General features: G+C 33.1%; 1 protein-coding gene across 6 annotated transcripts in view; it reads right to left on the minus strand.

The window, feature by feature from the left end:
- Positions 1-22,021, minus strand: part of LOC126853519 (kinase D-interacting substrate of 220 kDa) — a 35,188-nt gene that overhangs the window by 4,250 nt on the left and 8,917 nt on the right. For 3 of the 6 annotated variants that reach the window (XM_050599342.1, XM_050599341.1, XM_050599340.1), the window contains 19 exons: positions 7,820-7,951; positions 7,361-7,459; positions 7,181-7,279; positions 6,702-6,899; positions 6,522-6,620; positions 5,959-6,255; positions 5,216-5,591; positions 4,946-5,110; positions 4,425-4,632; positions 3,922-4,344; positions 3,611-3,833; positions 3,358-3,537; positions 2,814-3,273; positions 2,566-2,731; positions 2,038-2,485; positions 1,788-1,961; positions 1,543-1,687; positions 1,348-1,469; positions 923-1,043 (listed from right to left, as the gene is read on the minus strand). In XM_050599342.1, coding sequence (XP_050455299.1) covers positions 923-1,043; positions 1,348-1,469; positions 1,543-1,687; positions 1,788-1,961; positions 2,038-2,485; positions 2,566-2,731; positions 2,814-3,273; positions 3,358-3,537; positions 3,611-3,833; positions 3,922-4,344; positions 4,425-4,632; positions 4,946-5,110; positions 5,216-5,591; positions 5,959-6,255; positions 6,522-6,620; positions 6,702-6,899; positions 7,181-7,279; positions 7,361-7,459; positions 7,820-7,930 — 4,114 coding nt within the window. In that variant the 5' untranslated portion in view covers positions 7,931-7,951. Of the gene's footprint in view, positions 1-906; positions 1,044-1,336; positions 1,470-1,542; positions 1,688-1,787; positions 1,962-2,037; positions 2,486-2,565; positions 2,732-2,813; positions 3,274-3,357; positions 3,538-3,610; positions 3,834-3,921; positions 4,345-4,424; positions 4,633-4,945; positions 5,111-5,215; positions 5,592-5,958; positions 6,256-6,521; positions 6,621-6,701; positions 6,900-7,180; positions 7,280-7,360; positions 7,460-7,819; positions 7,952-11,646; positions 12,958-17,734; positions 18,139-22,021 lie in introns of those variants that run through there. The other 3 variants (XM_050599339.1, XM_050599337.1, XM_050599338.1) reach the window with 3 other exon arrangements.

The raw sequence follows: 22,021 nt of genomic DNA on the forward strand, positions 1-22,021 counted from the left end.
TTTGTTCTGTCAATAGTAATAACGGGTAATTTATCACAGTCTTTTATACAGGAATTCTTCACAGAAAACATCGAACAATTTTAAGACTAGCGACATTTCTGACATTTTTACTTTTTTTTCGTATGCTTACAAATGCAATAAAATATTTTGCATTATTGATTGGTGAAAGTCTCTTCCTTAGAACAATTGATTGGTGCATTGGATGTTTTAACACTGCACAATTTCAAAGATTTTCATGTATAATGCAATCCTCCGGTTCTTCCTTATATGGCACCGATATACATCGATATTAAATTAAACTTAAAATGAGCATTACATTACGCTAATTCTACGAAAGTACAATACAATAATGATCCTATCATTAAATAGCCTTCATTTTGGATACTTTCGTCGCACGATATGTGTTTTTGTAAATGAAAATGATAGTCTCTCTTGGCTAACTTATAATTAGGAATACTTACAATAATATTATATTTTTTTTTATAATAATTTATTATGTATCGTGATTTTGACTGCCAGTGTATCCGTAATTTTTTATTAATAATACTGTCAAGTAATATATTCTGTCAGAATACGCATATATATAGATGCACTTTAAGGCTATAATGGGGCGAGAAGTATCTTCTATATCTTTTTTTTTAACATCAAATTGGCAAGCACCATTTTTGCATGCAATGCTAACATTGATAGATCGTTGTGTTTTTCGATGCACAAGTTATACCGAAAAATGCTCTTTTCCGCGACATGTGCAACGCGAACGATTTATTAGGCAAATATATACATCGTCATTGTGTCCTAATCTCAAACTCGACAGGCTAATAGTTAGCACTGTACTCAACGGAGATATCACTGTTTTGATCGGACTGCAGTGGTTCTTGCACTATGACGACAGGCAGTGTAAGTGGAAGGGAAGTAGGCTCACCTGAAGAAAGTGAGTCTGTCGTTGGTGCCACCGTTGATGATGGCACATCTAATACATCCTCGCAAGCTTCTTCGTTCAAGGTCTGCAGTGCTCCACAAATCATTTGCTCCTCTAACGTTACCTGAAATGTGTATGTACATTTTAAAACAGATTTTAAAGCATCACATCTTCTAAACGGATACTAAAATAAAATTATTAAAATTCATGAAATTATGTTTCTTAAATAATTTAGTAACAAATTCTTACCTGGAACTACATATACCGAGCGCAAACGTGAGTAAACAAGAGAATTACAATATTAATTTTTACAAAATATTAGTTATAATATAAAGTTTCATTAATTTATAAACCAATGCATATAAATACATATTTATTAATATAATTGTATTATTTTTTAAATAAATTTTATAATACCTTTAGCATACCTGTTTTTCCATGATGGATTGCTTATTTTGGTCACGGCGGACTTGTCCGTCTGTTCTTGATGCTCCTTTCTCTTTCTCTACATGAGCAGGTATACGCATCGAATTATTTTGTAAAGCGTGATCTATAACAAACAAGATTAAATTAAATCAAAAATAAAATAAAAAAATGAATAGAAAAATAGATGCAGAGCGTACCTTTGCGTAAAATTTGTTCGGACCCTACAGTAAATCGAACACTTCGAGGACCCTCTTCGTATGTGAAAGATGAGAGTTCTATTTCTCTAAGTGACACAATTACCATACGAAATAATTCCCAATCTCCAAAAGTCATTTTAAACACCTAAAGAGAAACATAAACACATTTGTATGTAAAATTTTTCTTCTCTTTCTTTGAAGTATAGAGAGATACAGCGTTACAAATTATTACTACAAAGTATTACTTTTTTTAGTTCTTGCAAATCGCAATGTAATAAAACTCGGCCGTTGATGTTGTTCTCTTTGATGACCTGCTTGTACGTTGGTGCTTGAGTCGAGTTAAGACTATCGATTTTGTCAATCAAATCGCAGACTCCGGTCACTGATAAGGATGAGAGTTTCGTCTCCAGAATTTCAGACTATGAATAAAGATAAAGCAATAAAGCAACGTTTCTCAGTTGTAAGAAATATGATTATACAATTGATTAACTATACCGATAAAGTGGTTGTTACGGAAAGCGGTTTCGGCATTGGTTCCATGGGTGGCATTTGCATCCAAGGCGATGGAGCTTGCCATTCGAAGTTTGGCTGGTAAGCCCATGATGGCGTCGGTGGTACGGATCCCTGCATACTTGATTGTTTAATAATTTTCATTTGCCGGTTTGTCATGCCTCTTTGTGGAGCCCATTGCTCAGCCGGAGCACCGTGCCAGATACCAGTTTGCTTAAAGAGATTCGCATCTTCCTCGATGCTTTGCTGCTCCTCCTTTATCTTCTTCTTAATATAGGGATCTAAGTTGATAGTGAATGGCAAGAATATCTTCATATCGCTGATGAGCAAGCTGGATCGATGAAAAGTGAGAAAGACGTCCAACTTGCGCTCATCTCTGTCCATCTCGAGGAGCGGCTGCACTTCCTTCAATACCGGAATTTGTGGTCGCACTCTAAATATATAAGCAAGAGTAATATATAAAAAAGAAAGAGGGAAGGAAGAAAAAGAGAAGGGAATATAATTCACGCATACTTATCGTAAAGACTTTTTAATGACATATTGTCATCTAGGCTTTCCTCATACATATCATAATAAAGAATGAGCCAAGATGTCCTGAAAGGCCATTGCTCGGTAATATTGATCCAACTAGCTAGATGGTACCAGTTAAAGTCAATTTGGAATGCTTTGAGTAATCGTCCTAAAAAATAACGTACAAAGATATATACGGAATAACCACGTAAATTATGTAATATAATATTGCGCATTCGATGTAGTATTACCAGTGACATAAACAACATTCATTAATCTTCTCATACTACGAGGGTTCACGTCGCTGAAGTAATCATCAGTAAGCAGCATCTTGTTGAGATCCTGCGCGCCGCCAAGTCGATTTAAATTACTGCCGATACTGCTAGCGATCGATTCGCTTAATCGTAATTTTCTACTGCCTTTTCTGGTTTGAGGTTTCAACTTCTCGTTACTATTCATTATCGCCGATTCGGAACTAAGCCTTCTATTGGATACCGAGTGATGCATAGTGCTAGATGCCGTATAGTTGACGCTTTCTTCAGCTTCCATCCACGCTGACTTTTTGCAGTATTGAGCAGTCTGTTGCGCGACCTTGACTTTACGTAAGCCACTGTTTTGCAAGTAGAACGGCAGGTGCACCATATTCCGCAAGTAATCGTGACCACCAATATTCGATTCCGTGAATAATCTTCTGCTATTCACTTCCACCGCCTGTATCAAAAAATAATTTTCATTATTATTGAATTACTCGTCTTGAAGTCGTAAAGTAGATAATACAATTTTTTAAATGCTCACCTTAGCTATAATATGTGGATCAATTGCTAATATTACGACAAAGGGATACCCATTGTCGCTAAATAAAGCTTGTATAGCATCCAAAACTAGTAAAACTTTATCTTGTTCACAACTATCCAGACCATCCACTATTATGACTAGTCTACTTTGTTGAGCCATGAAACTATCCAAACATTTGACCTACGTAAAAATTACGATTAAAGGCTACACTGCTAAGATAATTCTAATTATCATCAATAGATAGATAATTTACCATTTCTGTCATTAAACTGACTTCGCTTCTTAAAGTCTGAATAAATCCTTCACTTTTTAAAGTCTCGAGTTTTGAAATGCTACGCTGAAGATGTCTCCTCTGCGAGAAAACTAATGCCTTTAGCGTTCTGCTCCACGTATACAGATTCGCTATTATACTGGTGGCCAAGACCAAGCCAATAGTGATCATGATGATATGAGCAGTGCCTCGATCTATCGTGGGCCTAAATATGATTTAATATGTAAAAACAACATGATATACAACATGATATAACAACATTCATTGAAACATTCAAGTGCACAATTACTTACTCCTCGCTCGGCATGTCTATAAAATACACCGTCAGCACTGAGAGACCGACTAGTAGGCTGCAAAAGCAGAATTCGAATATGATTATATATGGCAAACAACATAGATGTCTCCATTTCCATTTAGTCGTCGACTTATCCGGTTTCGGTCGAAACGATCTGTATAGCCTGGTTGACAGCAAACCGAAGTCGTTCTCAATCGAGTCATAAAGCGAGCCGACCATCTGGACGACTGCGTTCTCGCCAGCGGCGGTCGTTCCCACGCGAGTCTGATCGGTGAAATAAAATTTGATCGGTTGCACCGCTATGCTATCGTGACACTGACCGCCCGGTGGGTGACAAAAAATGACTTGTAATAATAATTTCAGCGCGTTCAATTTTGTGGTAAGCCCTACTGTTAGATTATAAGGCCAGTACCAATCGTATCTGCAATTAAAATGTCATCTCTGATGAGAATATCGAATGGAAAATTATATTGTTCGTTGTTTTTTTCGCAAAAGCCTTACCTCTTATTGGCATACCAAACGAGTAGCAGAAAGATATAAACGATAACCAGTAAACTTATCCCGCACGACAGACCAATGATCCACGATTGTAATGTGAGACCTATGATTAAACCCACTACTAAGGATATGTGGGCTACTACTAGAAAGAGCAGGGAAGAAAATTGGAATACTGGATCGATCCATTGTCGCGCGAAGTTTTTCATTTCCTCTGTGAAGAATAATCGTTGTGATTAAATTTATAATAACTTCTCTCACACATAGCTTGGATTATGTAAACTACAATTTTATATTCTAATGTTCAAACATAGAAATTTAATTTTTATTTGCTGCACAGAATATATAACGTTAAAAAGAGATAACGATTTATATTAAATTAATATCTTATTTTAAATTAAGTCACAATTTTTTAAAATTTCTCTAAAAGATAAAGTTTATACTATAAATTTATGAAAAATATTTATTAGTCTACAGGACAAATTTTAGGGGATAGTATATGGCATCTATAAATTATATGACGATACCCTTCAGTTTGTTCAGAAGGAATGACTTTCCAGAACCCCATTTTGCATAAAGGCCGACAGTGATCGGTGTAGAAAGCGATGGTTCACTAAGAATATCTGCCAGTGCGCTGCTGTACAAGTCGTAACCAAGCATGTTCTCATTATCCTCGTTAGTATTTAAACGCCCTATAATATTTATTATTAATTATTCTATAAATCGTGTTAGAGAAAATTTATAATATGTTTCCTCCACGTATCGTGAAGGATAACGGCATCTGTTTTAAAACTTACGAGCGCCAAATATCTGTCCAAGAATCGTCTTGGGATGATTGACGTCGATGTTGTAGGGGGTCTCGCCTTGTCTATTCGGACGGTACAATAACTGGCTATTCTTTGGATTCCTCAATAGTATCTCGACGATTGCTTTCGATCGCGCGCGCATCGCCACGTGCAGTACAGTGTCGCCCTTCTTGTCGGTAGCCGAGACCTTGGCTTTCTTGTCTAAAAGCAATTGCACGATTTCGGCGTTACGCGACCTCACCGCTCTCAATAAAGGCGTGTCGCCGTCTTTTGTAGCAATCTCCAGGTCTGGGTTAGCGTTTAGTAATAATTTGAGTATCGGTACATTGCCTTTCTCTACTGCTATGTAAGTTGCGGTTTTTTTATCCTAAAATATATACGGACGGAATGGTTAGTTTGATTTTAAATAAAACTTCTTCTTTAGTTAACCGCAGGAAAATCACGCGCCAACCTAGCTCGAGATGGCTTTCGGATTGGATATCACGAGACTAGATCCAAGATCGTCTCTTATTAAAGTATCCATCGTACCGAAATTCGAATTCTGGTATTGATTATTTTACCAAGCTTTGCATACTCCGTTTGTGTGGAACTTGATGCAAGAAACGATTCGACTTTATCGTGAAATGATCAATATTTGAGAATCGCAATACTCGATGAAAATCGTGATCTTTTTCCAAATCGATCTTCAAGGAAGATATGCGATAATTAAAGAAAAAAATAAAGTCGAGTCGTACCTTCCCGGCGATGTCGACGTCCGCATATTTTTTCAGCAAGGATTCTACCACGCTTCGATGGCCGCCCTTAACGGCATGGATTAGATTCGTATCGCCGGCACGATCCTGAATATTAACATAAGCGCCGGCATTTAAAAGGGCGCTCGCTATTTCGTGATGACCTTCTCGGCAGGCTAACGCTAGGGCAGTGCAACCGTCCTTATCTAGAGCATTCACGTTGGGCTTATGCTCCAATAGTAGCAACGCTACTTCCACATGGTTTCCGAGGGTTGCTACAAGCAGGGCAGTCCACGAATACTACAAATAAAATTGTTTAAAAAAAAAAAGTATCAATCAAAAAATTTTCAATATTAAAAGTGAAGTTTTTTTGAAATATTATATATTATATCTAATAATCTTATTATATCAGATTTTATATAAATAAAAGAGAAATTTATAAGATAAAATCTAATTATAGGACTTGTATGTACATATATACAATATTTCTCCTGCCTCTTTTAGTGTCAAAATTTTGACCAGAGTCTATTGTTTCAAAATTTTAGCATTTTTTAAAAATTTCTTACCATGCCGGCCGTGTCAACATTAGCCCCGGCCTTCAGAAGGATATCAACTATTTCTACGTTTCCCTTGCGGGAAGCCCACACGAGTGCCGTAGTGCCATACTGAAAAAATAATAAGGATAGGTCATATCTCGAAAGTAAACACGATGGCCATCGATTTGCAATATGTTCGCCGACGATTACCTTGTCGCCGACATTGACCTTCGCCCCATGAGCAATGAGATCCTTGACTATATCAGGATAACCCCTGCCAGCGGCCCATAATAATGAGGAAATATGAAAATTTCCATGCGCATTGACGTCAGCCTCGTGTGCTAGCAGCATCGTCACCGTCGCCGACCTGCCCTTGTACGTTGCCCACATAAGTGCCGTCCATCCACCCTATAATAGGAGTCCTCGATCTTTCAAATTTTTATTTACATATTATATAAAAATATAATTTATTATATAAAAATATTTATATGGTTTCTATTAGAATAAATATTATGTAAAAAATTATGATAGAAATTATATTGATGAAAATAATTTTTAATCATAAGGTAAAAAGAGACTTGGCTTTAATTTCTGTCTGATAAAATAAGACAGTTCTTCTCAGGTTTTCAATTATAAATTTACATTAATGGCACTAGGCCAAGTCAACAAGATATACAACTTCCTCTGACCATGTCTCGATGCTCCAGATCGGCGCCGTGCTCCAACAACTCGAGACAGATCTCGGTGTGACCTTCCTTCGCCGCGCATAGCAATGCCGTCCAGTTATCCTGAAAAAATTATGCAGAAACTTGCATATTAGAATTTTAATCTATTCTGAATGAATTCAAATGTCGTCAACAGCTACCAACCGCGTCTTCAGCATTGACATCCGCTCCATGATTGATGAGTTCTCGAACGAAGTGTATTTTCCCTTTGGTTGCTGCAAAGATGAGGGCAGTACTACTATTCTGTAATAAGAAAATAATTGGTTCAAAAAATTCGAAGGTTCACGAGAAAAAGTACGACAAATATGTATATAGAAAACTTTATAATGATTATTATTTTTCATATTCGCGATTTGATGTTACAAAGGAGTTATCTAATGTAAATATATATATCACTTATATTATTCTTTCCTTAGAATTTTCTATGATAAAAAGTCTTTTAGCATCTATTTACATCTTATATGAGATCTATTTATATCATATATCTTGCATAATTTGATTATCTTGAAATTTCTAAAAAGAGAAAAAGATTTCTAAAAAAAGAAAATTAAATTAAATTCCTGATTTTTTTTTCGAGAATTTTTTAAAATGATTTACAATTACCTCATCTCTGTCATCGACCTGCACTCGTTTGTTCTCGAGAAAATTCTGCAATCCGGCGAGATTATCATCTGTGATGTAGCTCGTAAGTGATCGGTAACAAAGCGATACCATCGAGTCAATTCGATGCAATGTCTGTGAAAGTGACAAGAGAACTCATAGTTAGATTTTGATTAACCGTGTCTTTGATTTTTATCACTGTTATTAAAAACCGTTAGAGCAAATCTTTCACAGATAAGATTAGATAAATTGAAAAACTCTTTATTACTCAAAAACTCTTTATTACGCAAAAAAAGCATATGCAAGTGATGAATTACATCATTCAATCTTAAAACTCAACACAAACAATACTGCACAAGCATTGTTTAGATGTAATCTTTCACCGCTACATTGTGACTTAATAATTACCTCTTTTAGAAACGTATAAGTTATTGATTCTTTTTTATTTTTAATATTATTTTTTTTCTTCCCTTATTATTTTCGAAATATGACAATCTCTACATTGATAATCTAAATATCTAATCTAATCAAATCTAATCTGATAATAAAATGATAAGAATTTTTGCAAAATTTTTTTATCTTGTCAATATATTTAGAATTAATTTTTTAATCTGAAATTTTTTTCAAATCTCTCTTCTTTGCGTTAATTAAACAAAATATCTCAATTTCATCCAGAATTATTGTGATCCACATAATCCATTTTATAATCGAATATTCGATGTAAATTGTACAGTGGGGCCACAACAAATTACGGAACTTTCGAGATATCAAGATATATGAGTAGCCAAGCAAGCATCGATCATCATTATAGAGCGATCTTACACTCTGTGGCATTAGTATTAATCTCAAGAGAGCTGTGAATTGTAAATAAACGTAAATAAAAGAAATCCGCCTCCTAAGATCACTGAAATTTTGAGTCATTGCAGATCTCATACATTGCACATTTTTTAGTTTTCTTCTTAGAACTGTGATGCCTTTAAAGTATTCAAATTGTCAACTCCAATATAAAATAGAATGAGACAGTCTCGACTAGATTTCATGTAAAATAAAAATCTGAAATCATCACGCAATCTTGAATTTCTCCTCTTTTGTCGAACAATACTGGATTTTTGTAATAATAATATTGCGTCATACGCAACACGGGCGTATGCGAAAGTATGGCGTATTGTGAAGAGTATTAACCGTTTTTATTTTGTTGTAATTTGAATGCGCATTCTTTATCCAGAAAAATGGAAAACGCTGCTTGCACTTCTTGATGTTTCAGAATGGAAACTGGGTCAATGATAATATGAAGACACGTGTACGGCTGAGAGTTATAATGTTAATCGCAGATAACAGATGCAAAATCAAGTAAAGGTTCTCAAAGTTTAATTTTTTATTTTGTTTTCATTGTGTATGTATGCGATGTGTAAATAAATTTTAAGTTGTTATAAGTTAATTATTAGTATTTATATAGTATTATTATTACCTAATTTGCTATTTTTTATTATTCATTATTTTCATGCCTTTTTTATATTAATTTCTAATATATTTTTTAATTATTTTTTAGTAATTATATAATTTTGTTTGCCAATCTATAAGTTTGTTAGTGATCTAAATAATTTGCATAGATAAGATAATATTTATATACCAAAATCTTATTTTACAATTAACTTCTCTATTCTGTTTCTCACACATTGAACTTTGTTTTTTTACTGTCACATTTATCAGATGTTGCAATAAGATCTAGATATTAATATCATATAATCAAAGTACATTATTAAGCATTGAATAGCGTAGTTAGATAGTTTTATAGCAATATAGCAATATATTTTTATTAGAAAATGTTGTGAAAGCAATGACATTTCGCTCTAATGTGAATTATCGATAGTCTGCAATCTAACGCGCGTTTTGATATTTATGGTATATAAAAGGATAATGTTATAGCAAGATCACATATTCTCTCATAATCCTTCGACGCGTAAATCGCCCTTTATCTCATTCACAATAATAGACACTGGTAGTAATAATTATTAATTATTGCTACATATACAGCATATTAAAATTGTATATTCTATTAAATTTAGAAATATTTACAACACTATTAATTAATTTAATTATATATATATATATATATATATATATATATATATATAAATATTTTGTTTAGATTTAAAAAATGAATAAATACCTAGTTTAAGGAAATAAACAGAATTGAGTTCGCGATGCGCAGATTGCCACAAATATATAAATTGCGTATTTTCTTCTCTTGCGGCGTGAAATAAAAATTTTAAAATGTACTCTTGCGTCAATCTTCGTTTCTCTGAATTATTGCAAAGAAAAATCTCTTCTTGATGCTTAGAGAATCCCTTATGCTTTCGGGAATTACAGCACCATTTTTCGTTTACTACGGTCCGATCTCTACTGAATAAAAATTCAATGTTGCAGCGTGCAAATGCAGATACACACACGATTAGAGATGCATTAGATCAGCTCTACTTTATGCGTCAATTTTGTCACATTGAAATCGTTGGCAGTGGCATGGCTTGTACACATGCCACAGTAGATGATACTGATGTGCGCTTTGCATTAGGAAGAGCGTCACTGTATTAATTCGCAAGCGTCGGCGGATATAGCGAACAGCCGTAAAGATCGATGACAAAACTGAGTCAGGCAAAATTCCATTATACTATACGTACGCACGTGGCAATTGGTCTTACGTAAGTGTTTCCAAAATTTTCCTAAATATATGACTGGAACGTTTTTTCAAATTAATAATCGACAAAATCACTAATGTTAATCTATGGTATGTAAATAATTTATTAAATTAACTGATGGGCATAGAGTTATGAAAAACACGTCATTAAATTAAAAGATAGTGATAAAGATTTAGAATTATAAACAGTTAAAGAGTTCCTAAAATACAATCTAGTCATACAAAATTTTGAATATTTATATTTTATAGATATTTTTTTTTGTTTTTAAATTTAATTTCTTTTTTTTGTACATTTATTTCAATATTTCGTAAACGGAGTTATTCAGTTACATTCATTTACACAGACATCTGTCATTTGAAATAATTAGATTATTGATCGTGACATTAGGTGATTCTTACTTGCGGATTAATCTTATTCTTTGGCTACAAATATCTAAGCAACAATTCCGATAAGATAAAAGCTCATGTTACGTCAACACGATTGTCGTCGATCTTCGTAGTAATTGCAATAATTACTTTTATTATCCGCAATAATGTTCATCTGAGAATATCATTATCGAATATTTTCGACTCGAACAGTGTCGATCTTAATTAGGCGTGTCAACTTAAAGCGTGAATTATTGTAAACAGAACGCGAATACAGATTAATGTAGTGTTATAGAGACACTCACGTCAATGTCTGACCAATGTGACATGTGATTTCCATTGCTGTGGTGGCTTCACTATAGTTAATAAAATTATAGTAAAGAGTTTTAATATTCCTTTGTTTAATATCTTAACACATCTAGTTAGTCTGAATAATTTCCAAACATTAAAGTTGAATAATTAATTTTATCAATAATTATATAAGCTAAATAATTATATAAAGCTCCGAGCTATAAAATGAAAATAAATTCACAATTTGTTGTGACTTCATATTTAAAGTAAACTTACAAATTATTAGTCCTTTCTTGTTATTTATTTATTAATAACGTTATATTAAACTGCTCATTGTTAGCATTTTTTCCAATCCGAGAAACAAGATATTTTCAAGCTTATTTGGCTGAAGTTTGGCCAGACTCTGACTCTCTCAACAGATATTAAGAAAAACGATAATGCCAAGAAACGACGTGCACCTCCGTAAGTTTACACTAACCGCGTTCGAATGCCTTCGAATGGCGAAGTTGAACTTGCGGCCAGTGCCATCATCGGCCGGCGCCGTGAAGGTGATGGTGGGTACGTGAATATGCGGGAACATATGATGATGATCATGATGATGATGATCGTGCTGGTAGTGATGATGCAAGTGATGATGATAGTCTTCGTTGTGCCATATCGTGTCGGGATGCGACGTGGGTATATGAAGACGGAGGAATGACTTCAATCCGCGACGCGTTCTACCGACAGAAGTATCGTCGCTGATGGCGGTAGAAGCGATTGACAAGTTTGACAAAGTAGCACTTCGATGCAAATTACCGTCCCTGTGATCTCCATTCGGTAAGAGGGAGTTTGGCACGCCCGGAATAGCTCCGAGCAAACTCGGAGCCAGACTCGAACAAATCGCCGCGTTTGCGATGCTGAACTTCCGGATTGGATTCACGCTAGTTCCGGCCAAGATATCCTCGAAGGTCGGAAATTTTTGAGTGGTCGGGGTGTTCTTCTCCTGAAAGGCGGACTGGCTTAAATCGGCGCTTGTCATTGGTAACGTTGACCTGCGACTGTCATTCTTGCTAGATATCTCGTTGAGATTATCTTGCGCAGTGGTTGTCACTGAAGGCCGTGACACTGACTTACATACTTTCCTGATATCTGAGTGAGTGTTTTCACCAATCGACTGTTCTGATAATTTTGGAAAACAAAATTTATATTCACTGAATTCTGAAGTCTCTGGAGGAATTTCCAAATTCGATGTTAATTCAGTATGTCTCGATTTGTCTATGGTAATTGAATGGTATTTGGTATTAATGTTCGCTTCTTCGATCGATGAAGGTTGAAATCCTGCCGATGAGTCCTTGGCAATGGAAGTTCTGTGTTCGGAGAAGGCTTTGTCGGAATGCGCCATCAGTACTGTCAGTCTTTGCGTTTCGATTTTCGCTTCGTTATTTTTGTTATAGTTCTTTTTTGAAATATTATTATCTAAGATCGAGTGTTTGTCCGTATTATTCAAGCTCGATGACTGCAAGCATTTAAAAGCGCAACTTTGTACGTACGATGTCGGAGGCGAAAATTCAGGATCGGATGCGACTAAGTTTGAAGAAATTTCGGTCTTTGGGATGCTGGATTTTTTTTTAACTTTTATCAAGCCGTCGTCAGATGCCTCTGAAATTATTTTCTTCGATTTTTTTATTAATGATGCTTCCTTCTCGTCTTCTTTTTCGCTGTCTTGTTCGTCGAAACTGACGCGGAAGAAAGCCGTCGTGATTTTAATACGATCGTCTTTGGCTTTCCGCATGGCATTCTCTTCTGATTCTCTATTCAGCACGAAAATCAAAAATCGTCTTCATTGGCTGTGAGTAAAACACACGTATAGGATCACCGAACTTTTAATAGTATTTGTTTGCACTTTTTTATTGTGTAAATGTGAATCTATCATTATATGATAATGAATGATACGAATATAAAATAATTAAGGATCTTTTTAAAAAACTTCTGCTGAAATTTAAAAAAAAATATAATTTATTATTTAATATAACTAAATGAATGAATAAACGTTTTATATATTTATATAGAGTAACTAATTGTTTTTTAATATTAAATCTGTGGTTATAAATGGAATATGATCTAATTTAGACTATTAAACGTATATTTTATAACAATTTAGAATAACCCTAAGTTTTAAAAAATGCAACTTATGGTTTTGAAATGCATGTTAATTCGAGAAATGTTTCACAGCAAAACGTCTAAAATTATTTCTTAAAGAAGAAAGCTTATCATTTTAAGATGCGATAATTACTTTTTTATCTTTTACTAAATTTTACTGGCTATAAGAGAGAAACAAATAGCTGACAATTAATTATAGATTAAAGATTGAAAATAGTGTAGTTTCGATCAACTTTTAATACTACGGACAAAATTAATTGCTATGAACAAATCACAGCATCGAAGATTTCAACTAGACGCAATTAACTTTCCTTGAAGAAATCGATCGTAAGATCAATTCTAATCGATTCTTATCGATATACATATATACATATACCGTGAGAAACGGACCCTCGACAAATTGGTGAGTCGGAGCATCTTTCCAAAATTCGCGTGCTTATTCCTCGTTTGCAATCCAGCTGATCGGACCCGGCTGATCCGGCAGCCGCTACTTCCCGTTGTTCGCGTGACTTTTCTCTCGAATACAATGGCAAAGAATATCGGTCAGTCCAGAACTGCGAGCCGCGAGAAACCGACGACGTCGGCAAAATCGTGAACAATGTGTGAATACATCGCGCGACATTTATATATCGCGGTAGGATCTCTTTAATGCTTGGGTACATGTACACAAGCCTGAATCACATTCGCCGCGGGCTTCGTGCGTAACGGCGCGTGCTACGCATCATCACAGTGCCGTATGAGCTTCCCGATTTGGAAATTATTTTCTTTTGTATGACATTTCAGTTCAATATTATAGGCGTTGTTTGGAATTTTTATTATTATTAAAATAGAATTTATATATAATTTAATTAATCTGCTACAAAAATATTTAATTAAACATCTACAAAAATATAAAAACAATATTAAAAAATATATTACATGAAAAAATTATTATTATAAAAATAATATTACATATAAAAAGATAATATAATGTATTTATATATAATAATTTATAATTAATTTTGATTATTTCTCTTTTTATATTTTTAATAAATGTTAAGAGATTAAATTAGAACAGCTATGTGATTCGCGTTAAGCACATATAAAGTCATATATTATATTTAATTTTAACAATAAAAGCAAACAAGATTTATAATATCTATTATTTATTGGAGAAATTTCTCACAAATTGATATAGATTGCCTGAATTTTATTTCAAAATTGGCATAATTAAATGTTTCACTATACATGCAAATAGAGCGTGATATACAAAATGGCATTGCAATTCAATGCCGGAAAAGATTGAAAAAAGCACAAATGCTTTTTGCTTTTCTATACCGTTCATAAATAATCTATACAGAAGAATTAGTAGTGTGTAGAATACGTCATTACTTGGAATGCGTATAGAATTATTCAAGATAGAATTCGGGTCGGCAGATAAAGAGATATTATTCAGAAATAACAGCGAAATATGTATATATATATATATATATATGTCGACGTCACCGATTCACAATAACTATGCGGCACAGACATAATTGCAAACGCTTTGTAATCTTCCACGATTAATCCTATGGTTGCACATGTTGTGGATATGGCGCGACGGCGGTTTGATTAAGCAATTTGTAAATCCTGATAAACGCGCGTCGCGTTTAAATTGCGATTTTTGTTTAGCTTCGCTTGCAGTAGCGTACCTAGAGTGACCCAATTAACAGCTCGATTGAAAACACGAGTGGATCCTTGATTGTTGGAAACGCGTAATTAGATTACACAAACAAATTTCCTTCGCATAGAAAGATACGTTGTAGATACGTAAACAATTTTTTGAATTAATCAAATTTCATTATATTATACGACACGTGGCACATTAAGTCCTAGACAATAAAATATCGATAGCCTGTTTCATTAATCACTTATTGATGAAAAACTAGTCAAATAATTAATGAAAACATCAAAATACGTAACGGAAAAATTTATTTATACGATTGTCACTCAGTGTCCAACAATAAATCGAAGATATGTAAGAGCAAAATTAAGAAATTTCGTAGTATCATATCATATAAATACGTAGAGCGTAAGCTTGAAGCAATAGATTTCTAATAGTAAAAAAATTTTACAAACAATTTGATATAAATACTATTTATAGATTTTTCAAATTCTATAGTATATTTATTTAATTATATATTATTAATATATTAGAAATTATATATTATTGCAATTATTCAATTATATGTACAATTCTGATGTACATAAGTAGCTTTAATTATTTTTTTTTATTGTACTCTAATAATAAATATTGCTTACATTATAAAAAAAAACAATAATAATAATAAAAGAGAAAAATCAAAATCAAATCGATGATAGAATATTGCTGTATTGTAAACATGGAGATCGCTTTTAGCGGCATTCGCCGCTATTAGTTCTCGCGCTAATCTCAACCAATTAAACTCTCAGTAAACTAATCAATTGTGTGTACCCGGATTCTTTACTGGGCTTCATAAAATGAAACGATGCTACGCCGTTCGGCAAAACAGTGTCATCATCGCCGCAAAGAGCAACGAGTTATTAACACTCTATCATTCCTCGCGGAATTATCCAACGATAAATTACATTTTTTTTAAATATGATAAACTACGTTTTGAAACTTTGTCACCTGATTAAAGAGGATGACAGAAAAATAACTTTGTTTATACGGCCGAATTGATAAATTGTGTTCGTGAGTGTCGATGGTATTCTAGAAAACAAGCTCACAAGAATCAAGAAAAACCAGTCATTATTGAAGAATATCCTTGGAGGATTTATTTCATATTATTTAATTTATTAAGAAATTCAGGTGTAATAATTTTTCTAATTCACTTTTCGAAGAAAAATCGAAAAATTAATCTATAAGTCTAATTTTAACACAAAATTTTTCTCAATAATAATATTGTCAAGTTTTTAGGAGATTACGTAGCTCGCTTAATTATATTTGAAATGTAACAACCATATAATGCATTTCAAATTATCATTGTGTGTCACAAGTTTTAAATTCAGATAGTCACAATCAAATAAATTATAACGCGTGATGTTCGAATATTGAGAGATCAACTGGCAATGAGAAGATGATGCGTCATCATATATATAATAATATGTAACGATCAATGCACACGTAATAGATAGCGAATCATAAAATCTGGTAGCAATAAGTGCGAAAGAGATAGAATATATCGTAAAATTTATTATGATTAATAATGCGTGCAGATGCGTCAAAACAGAAATTAATACACGTTAAAGATGAGTTAATATTTTCAGAAGTAAATCTTAAAATTTTCTTTTACGACTTCTCTTTAAAATATATAAAAATATCTGGTATTTATTAATTGTCACATCTTCGTCACATTTTCTTTTAATAAACAAAACAAGTTCGAATTCTTCACAATTAATCAAATAAGAATTTGAAGATGTTCAAATTATATACTATTCTTTGCGATAAATAATCATCAAAATAATATAATTTATTTCGATAGATAAAAGTCTTGATGTAAAGAAAATTATCATTGTATATCATTATATTTATCACAAGCCGTTTATAAAGAATTATTTAAAAATACTGTGTTTTAAGTCTCTGTAAAATATTTTAAATCACAAAGTTTTAAAAAGTTTTTTAAAAGGATTTTTATTCTATTAGATGGAAGCATCTGTTGTCGCAGAACATAATTTTGATTCAATTTCGACATCCCTTGTACGGTCGTTTACGTCAAGCGCGACAAATATCGAGAGTTTAAATATCTAATGCAGTTTATTCCAAGTGGATCAACGCTATAAGCATCGACGAAGTAAATACTGACGAAAATAGTACAGAATTGCTATTTTTGTGACATATGCGTCGCAAATTCCACTGATCGTTTACGCGTGATGTTTACTTAGACAATTTCACGTATTGGAAATTGGAAATTCGCGATGCAATTTAGAGATTATGTCTGTCACGAATCATCATCAGCTTACAAGAAACGTCTCCTCCTGACGCCACTATTACTCATGCCATTTATCTCGAGTAGTATTTCAACAAAATCTTGGCACATTCGTCGTAGTAAAGATCGAGAGAGAACGAGAGAGTAGTTTCATTCATGAAACTTTATTTTCGAAAGCTGCGCGATCGGTGATTGAGAAAGTAATTTAATGAGAAACTAAATTAACCATATAAGTTTTGCTAGTTAATTTAAATTAAAAAAACTCGTCTAAAAATATGTCTAAAAATATACCGACAAAATGTTATGCAAGTCATTCGCAAAATACATTTTACATAAAATGTCCTATAAAAATTTTATACTTTTATTAACATTTAAAATTTTTTTATTATATTATACTTTTTTATATTATTTCATATTTTTGTGCGAAAGAATAGATATAGAATAATAAAAATGTTTTGATAAAAATTCATCATATAAAAAGCGCTTATTATCCACCTGTTTGCTCCTGTTCCAGAACGATTGAATAGCTTGTTGACATGTCGAGGAAAGGGATCCATAAGTTCTGCCAGATCCTTGCGATGGCAAAGATGAGAAGGATGAATTTCGCCGATTGGTCAAAAGATTTGTCCTTTCGTTTTTATATTCCATGGAATTTAGATCGGTGTCCGATCCCCTCATGCTCCGAGTCGCGATCATGTGTAATTATTATTATCGTTTAAATATGCGCGTCATGTTTATTCATTTTTTTTCTCGATCATCGCTTGTATCGTATCTTCGCGAATATTTGCTAAAACGATACAACGCATTTTTTATATGTGTTTGTAAACAGTTTTGCGCTTTCGTATAATGTAATAGATTCATCATTTTTCTAACTCATCTTTTTTATTCTTTTCATAATTTTATTATTTTGTTTTCTTTCTCCAATAAACATATATTTGTTTCATTACAAATATAAAGAGAACAGTTAAAAAGAGAATATTACATTATACACACGGCTCTAATGTTTCTGATTGCAGATATACATGTGCAGGTTTCAATCGAGTTTGATCATGCATGTTAAATGTAAAATGATCATTTTATCCGAGAAAGTACCGCACATTTTGTCATACGAGTTGGCTATTCGTTGTTACGCGATCATGTTAGATAGGTATGCGCAGGGTGTTCAAGGCTGCATAACATATGTTGTCCACGATTATTCACGCTCATATCGGTAAATTTCCAGGACATTATGCGCATGGCTCCGAATAGTTAACACATCGCAATATAATTTACTGACCGTGTTATTAGACGCGCTTATCGTGAAATAAAAACGCTTGAGCGACACCGAATACATCACAAAATTCCTTCGTGACATTCTGAGGATGAAATATTATCTTGCAAACACGAGTCCGTTTAGTCACACGAGAAAAATAAATCGTACAAAATAGCGTAGGTGTACGAAAATATCTGACATAAATCGCTTTGTTTTCGAAAACCGCACATTTTTGTCGTATATGTCACACATCGTATATGTCCCAACACATTCTTGCATCCTGATGCGCAAACTTGATAGGAAAAAAAGATAAACTTCAGTTACGACGTAGTATTCCGTCGTTGGGAAACTTCGTCGAGAAACTTGAGCAACTCTCTGAAAAGTCTCGCAAATAACAAAGAAGAATTTGTCTTTGTTTCCGTTTCAGGCTGACTCTATCTGCGAAGAGTGCTGCTGAGAGCCATGAGGAATAAACTCTGGAAAGACTTTTCACGCGTCTCTCTTGCGCGGAAAACTGTGATCTTTCGACACGACGAATCGTTTACCATGTGATGAGTCATTAATTATCGCGTACAAATAACATTATCACACTTAGTATACGGATATAAATAACAACGATTTAAAAATAAATAAATACCGATTGAAAAAATCTCCCAGTTAATTGGGATTACGGCGATGAATTTCGCGACCTCTCGTAAATCAACGTCCGTGAAATGAAAGGACGATATTCCATAAGTAATGAGCTACTGCCGAGAAGATACGAGAGTTAAGGCAAACGTGTATATGACCAATTATCAATACGTCGCGACTATGACGCGTTTGATAAAACGCGGCCATTCTGCTCAAGATATCCTATCTTGAGATAAAAGGCATCTAGAGAAGGAAAATTAAGATATATTATTGATAGAATCTTAGAAATAGAGAAAAAGTACAATTTGAATAATCTCGTAAATCACATTATTCACATTAATCACAGTAAATTTATAAATATTTGTATATTCTTCAATATTTTATATATAAATTTATTATAACTTTTAGAAAATAAAAGATATTTCTAATTCTTTTTCTTTCATAAAAATACAATAATAAATTACTTATTTAAAATAATTTTTTAAATGAAATATTAGGACATTTTCGAATACTAAATTAATTTCTATTTTATAATCTTTTTCTTTTGCTGAAATTAAATGAAATCATCTGCATATCTTGAAGGTAGTAATAAAAAAATGATAAACTGATATAGATATATGTATTTGCATATATCTGAAAGAAAATAGTGCATATAATGGAAGTACATTTTTATATAATTTTCATTTCTAACAAATTCTCAATTGTACATGGTGAACAATGACATCCGTTTTCAGATTATCATGATCTGTCAAGATGACAAAACACAGATTTCGCATTTGCATTTCCTATCTTTTAACATTATCGAACACCGTTGAGAGTATTAGCCAAAGATATCTCTGGCATTGTATCAGCGGCTACCACGAATGTGCATCGTGATTTATGGCACCATTAATGAAATTTCACAATTGGTTTCGCTCGCGATTCGAATAGCAGATTTACTATCTTGTCGTGACACGAGCGAAACTTTCTAATTGTTCAACCGTGAGGCATGCTTCTTGTATCCCTTCTTGTAACACTCTTCGAACATCCCGTAATGTCGAAAAATGTCAAAGGATGTGTAAAATCGCGAAACACGATATCCCGTTATTCAGCCTTCCATAACTTGTACCGCTGTATATATTTGGCAGCATTTTGTGAATGACTAATACCCATCATGATTCAGCATATAAATATTCAAATGTTGGTTTAATTATGCAGTAGTATGATACTCTAAATTGATGGCCATTAATATTTAATTAGAATTAAGTATTGTCAATATTCTTAAAATTTATTGACAGCTTATCATTTCAGAATAAAAAAATTATTAATCAATTTTTTTTATATATAAGTTATCTTATATTGTATTATAAAAGTAAAAAAAAAAAAAAATAAATTGTTATTTAAGACACAAAGTTGTATTGCAGTCTCACATATCTCATCGTATTAATCAAAATAACAATTAGCAAAAATAATATTAAAATGCGACGCGCAGGCGGAACATTTTTAGACATCATCTATGACGAGTCTCGATTAGTTAAAAAGAGTTTTAATTAAAATAATCGCGCGCATAACATCAACCGGATATTCTAAATTATGAGCGAACATAGCCATGGCCTATTTTATCTAATGTCGCGGATGATGATAATGATAAATTTGGCAAGGTTATCGGTATCTTTGAAAAGAACGGAGACACATTAATCAGCACCTAAAATTCGCGGCGTTGGCACAAAAACCTTGGGGTAACTGAAAATAAACTTGCGGCTGCATAATCGCGAGAAGACTGATGTACTTACGGATGCAGCTGGTGAACACCAAGAACAATGCAACAATGCGCGGCATTGTTTTAATTTGCACGCTAAACTTATTACATAAAGTAATAAATGTTATACTTGTATTTGCTCTGTACGTGTAATTGGCGTCATAAAATTATAAAGTAAAACAATATAATAAACAAATTAAATTGTGAGTATAAACTCTCAAAATTAATACTAATTAACATAAAAAATAACTATTTAGAGCCAGCTACTGGTTACAGGCGCATACTTTATTTAAGCATAATTAGACATTTGTCATATTTGAAAGAATTAAAAACGAACGTTTCTATCCTTTTTTGAATCTTCTTCAGCCTAAACAATCGGGTATCGTTATCAAAGACGCACAGTTGTAAACAATACAAATAAAAATAAATATGGAAAATAATTATAAATTGTCATACGGAAATAAACTTTTATTTCGGCATGTTTTAAATGCTAAAAAAGCTAAAATTAATTTATAACGTGTTTTATTCGCAGAAACTGTAGATGTGTCCATTTTCAGTAATCAGGCTAAAAAGTTTCATCAAAAAATTAAATCAGACAAGAGATTTAAATACGTGCGCAACAGAGGAAATTTTTATCACATTGTTCTTTGATTTATAGCAAAAACGCGATATATAATGCGACGAGTGTTGGTTGCGATGAGAGATGCGAGACAAGAGAGTTTTGAATTGTCGCCTGTTTTTGCTATTGAAAACACGTGCCAAACGGAAGAATTCTACGTGACTTCATACGATAATATGAATGACGTAGTTTTGACCCATTCAGCACCAGAATAGAGAATAGATCAGTCAGAAAATGCGTAAAATAATATTCGCGACGTATGCATTTATTTTGTCGTCGCCAACGCGTTTATTATATACTATATGATTTATTTCAGTGCATGAAAATAATTTTAGTGAATGCGTGAGAATACACGAAAATAGAAGAAATCATAGAGGTCGATTGTTTTTTTAAACCTTTCGCTGTTGCAAAAGTTTGTTTATAATATTCACGTTTATGGAAGAACGTTTTCTGTTTTGTTTATGTATTTTGCGTATTTACATTTTCCTATATAAATTTTTAAGAAAAAAGTTTAGTTTCGCATACAAATTGCTGTAATATCCT

Source organism: Cataglyphis hispanica, chromosome 12, assembly GCF_021464435.1.
Source record: "Cataglyphis hispanica isolate Lineage 1 chromosome 12, ULB_Chis1_1.0, whole genome shotgun sequence".
NCBI lineage: Eukaryota > Metazoa > Arthropoda > Insecta > Hymenoptera > Formicidae > Cataglyphis > Cataglyphis hispanica.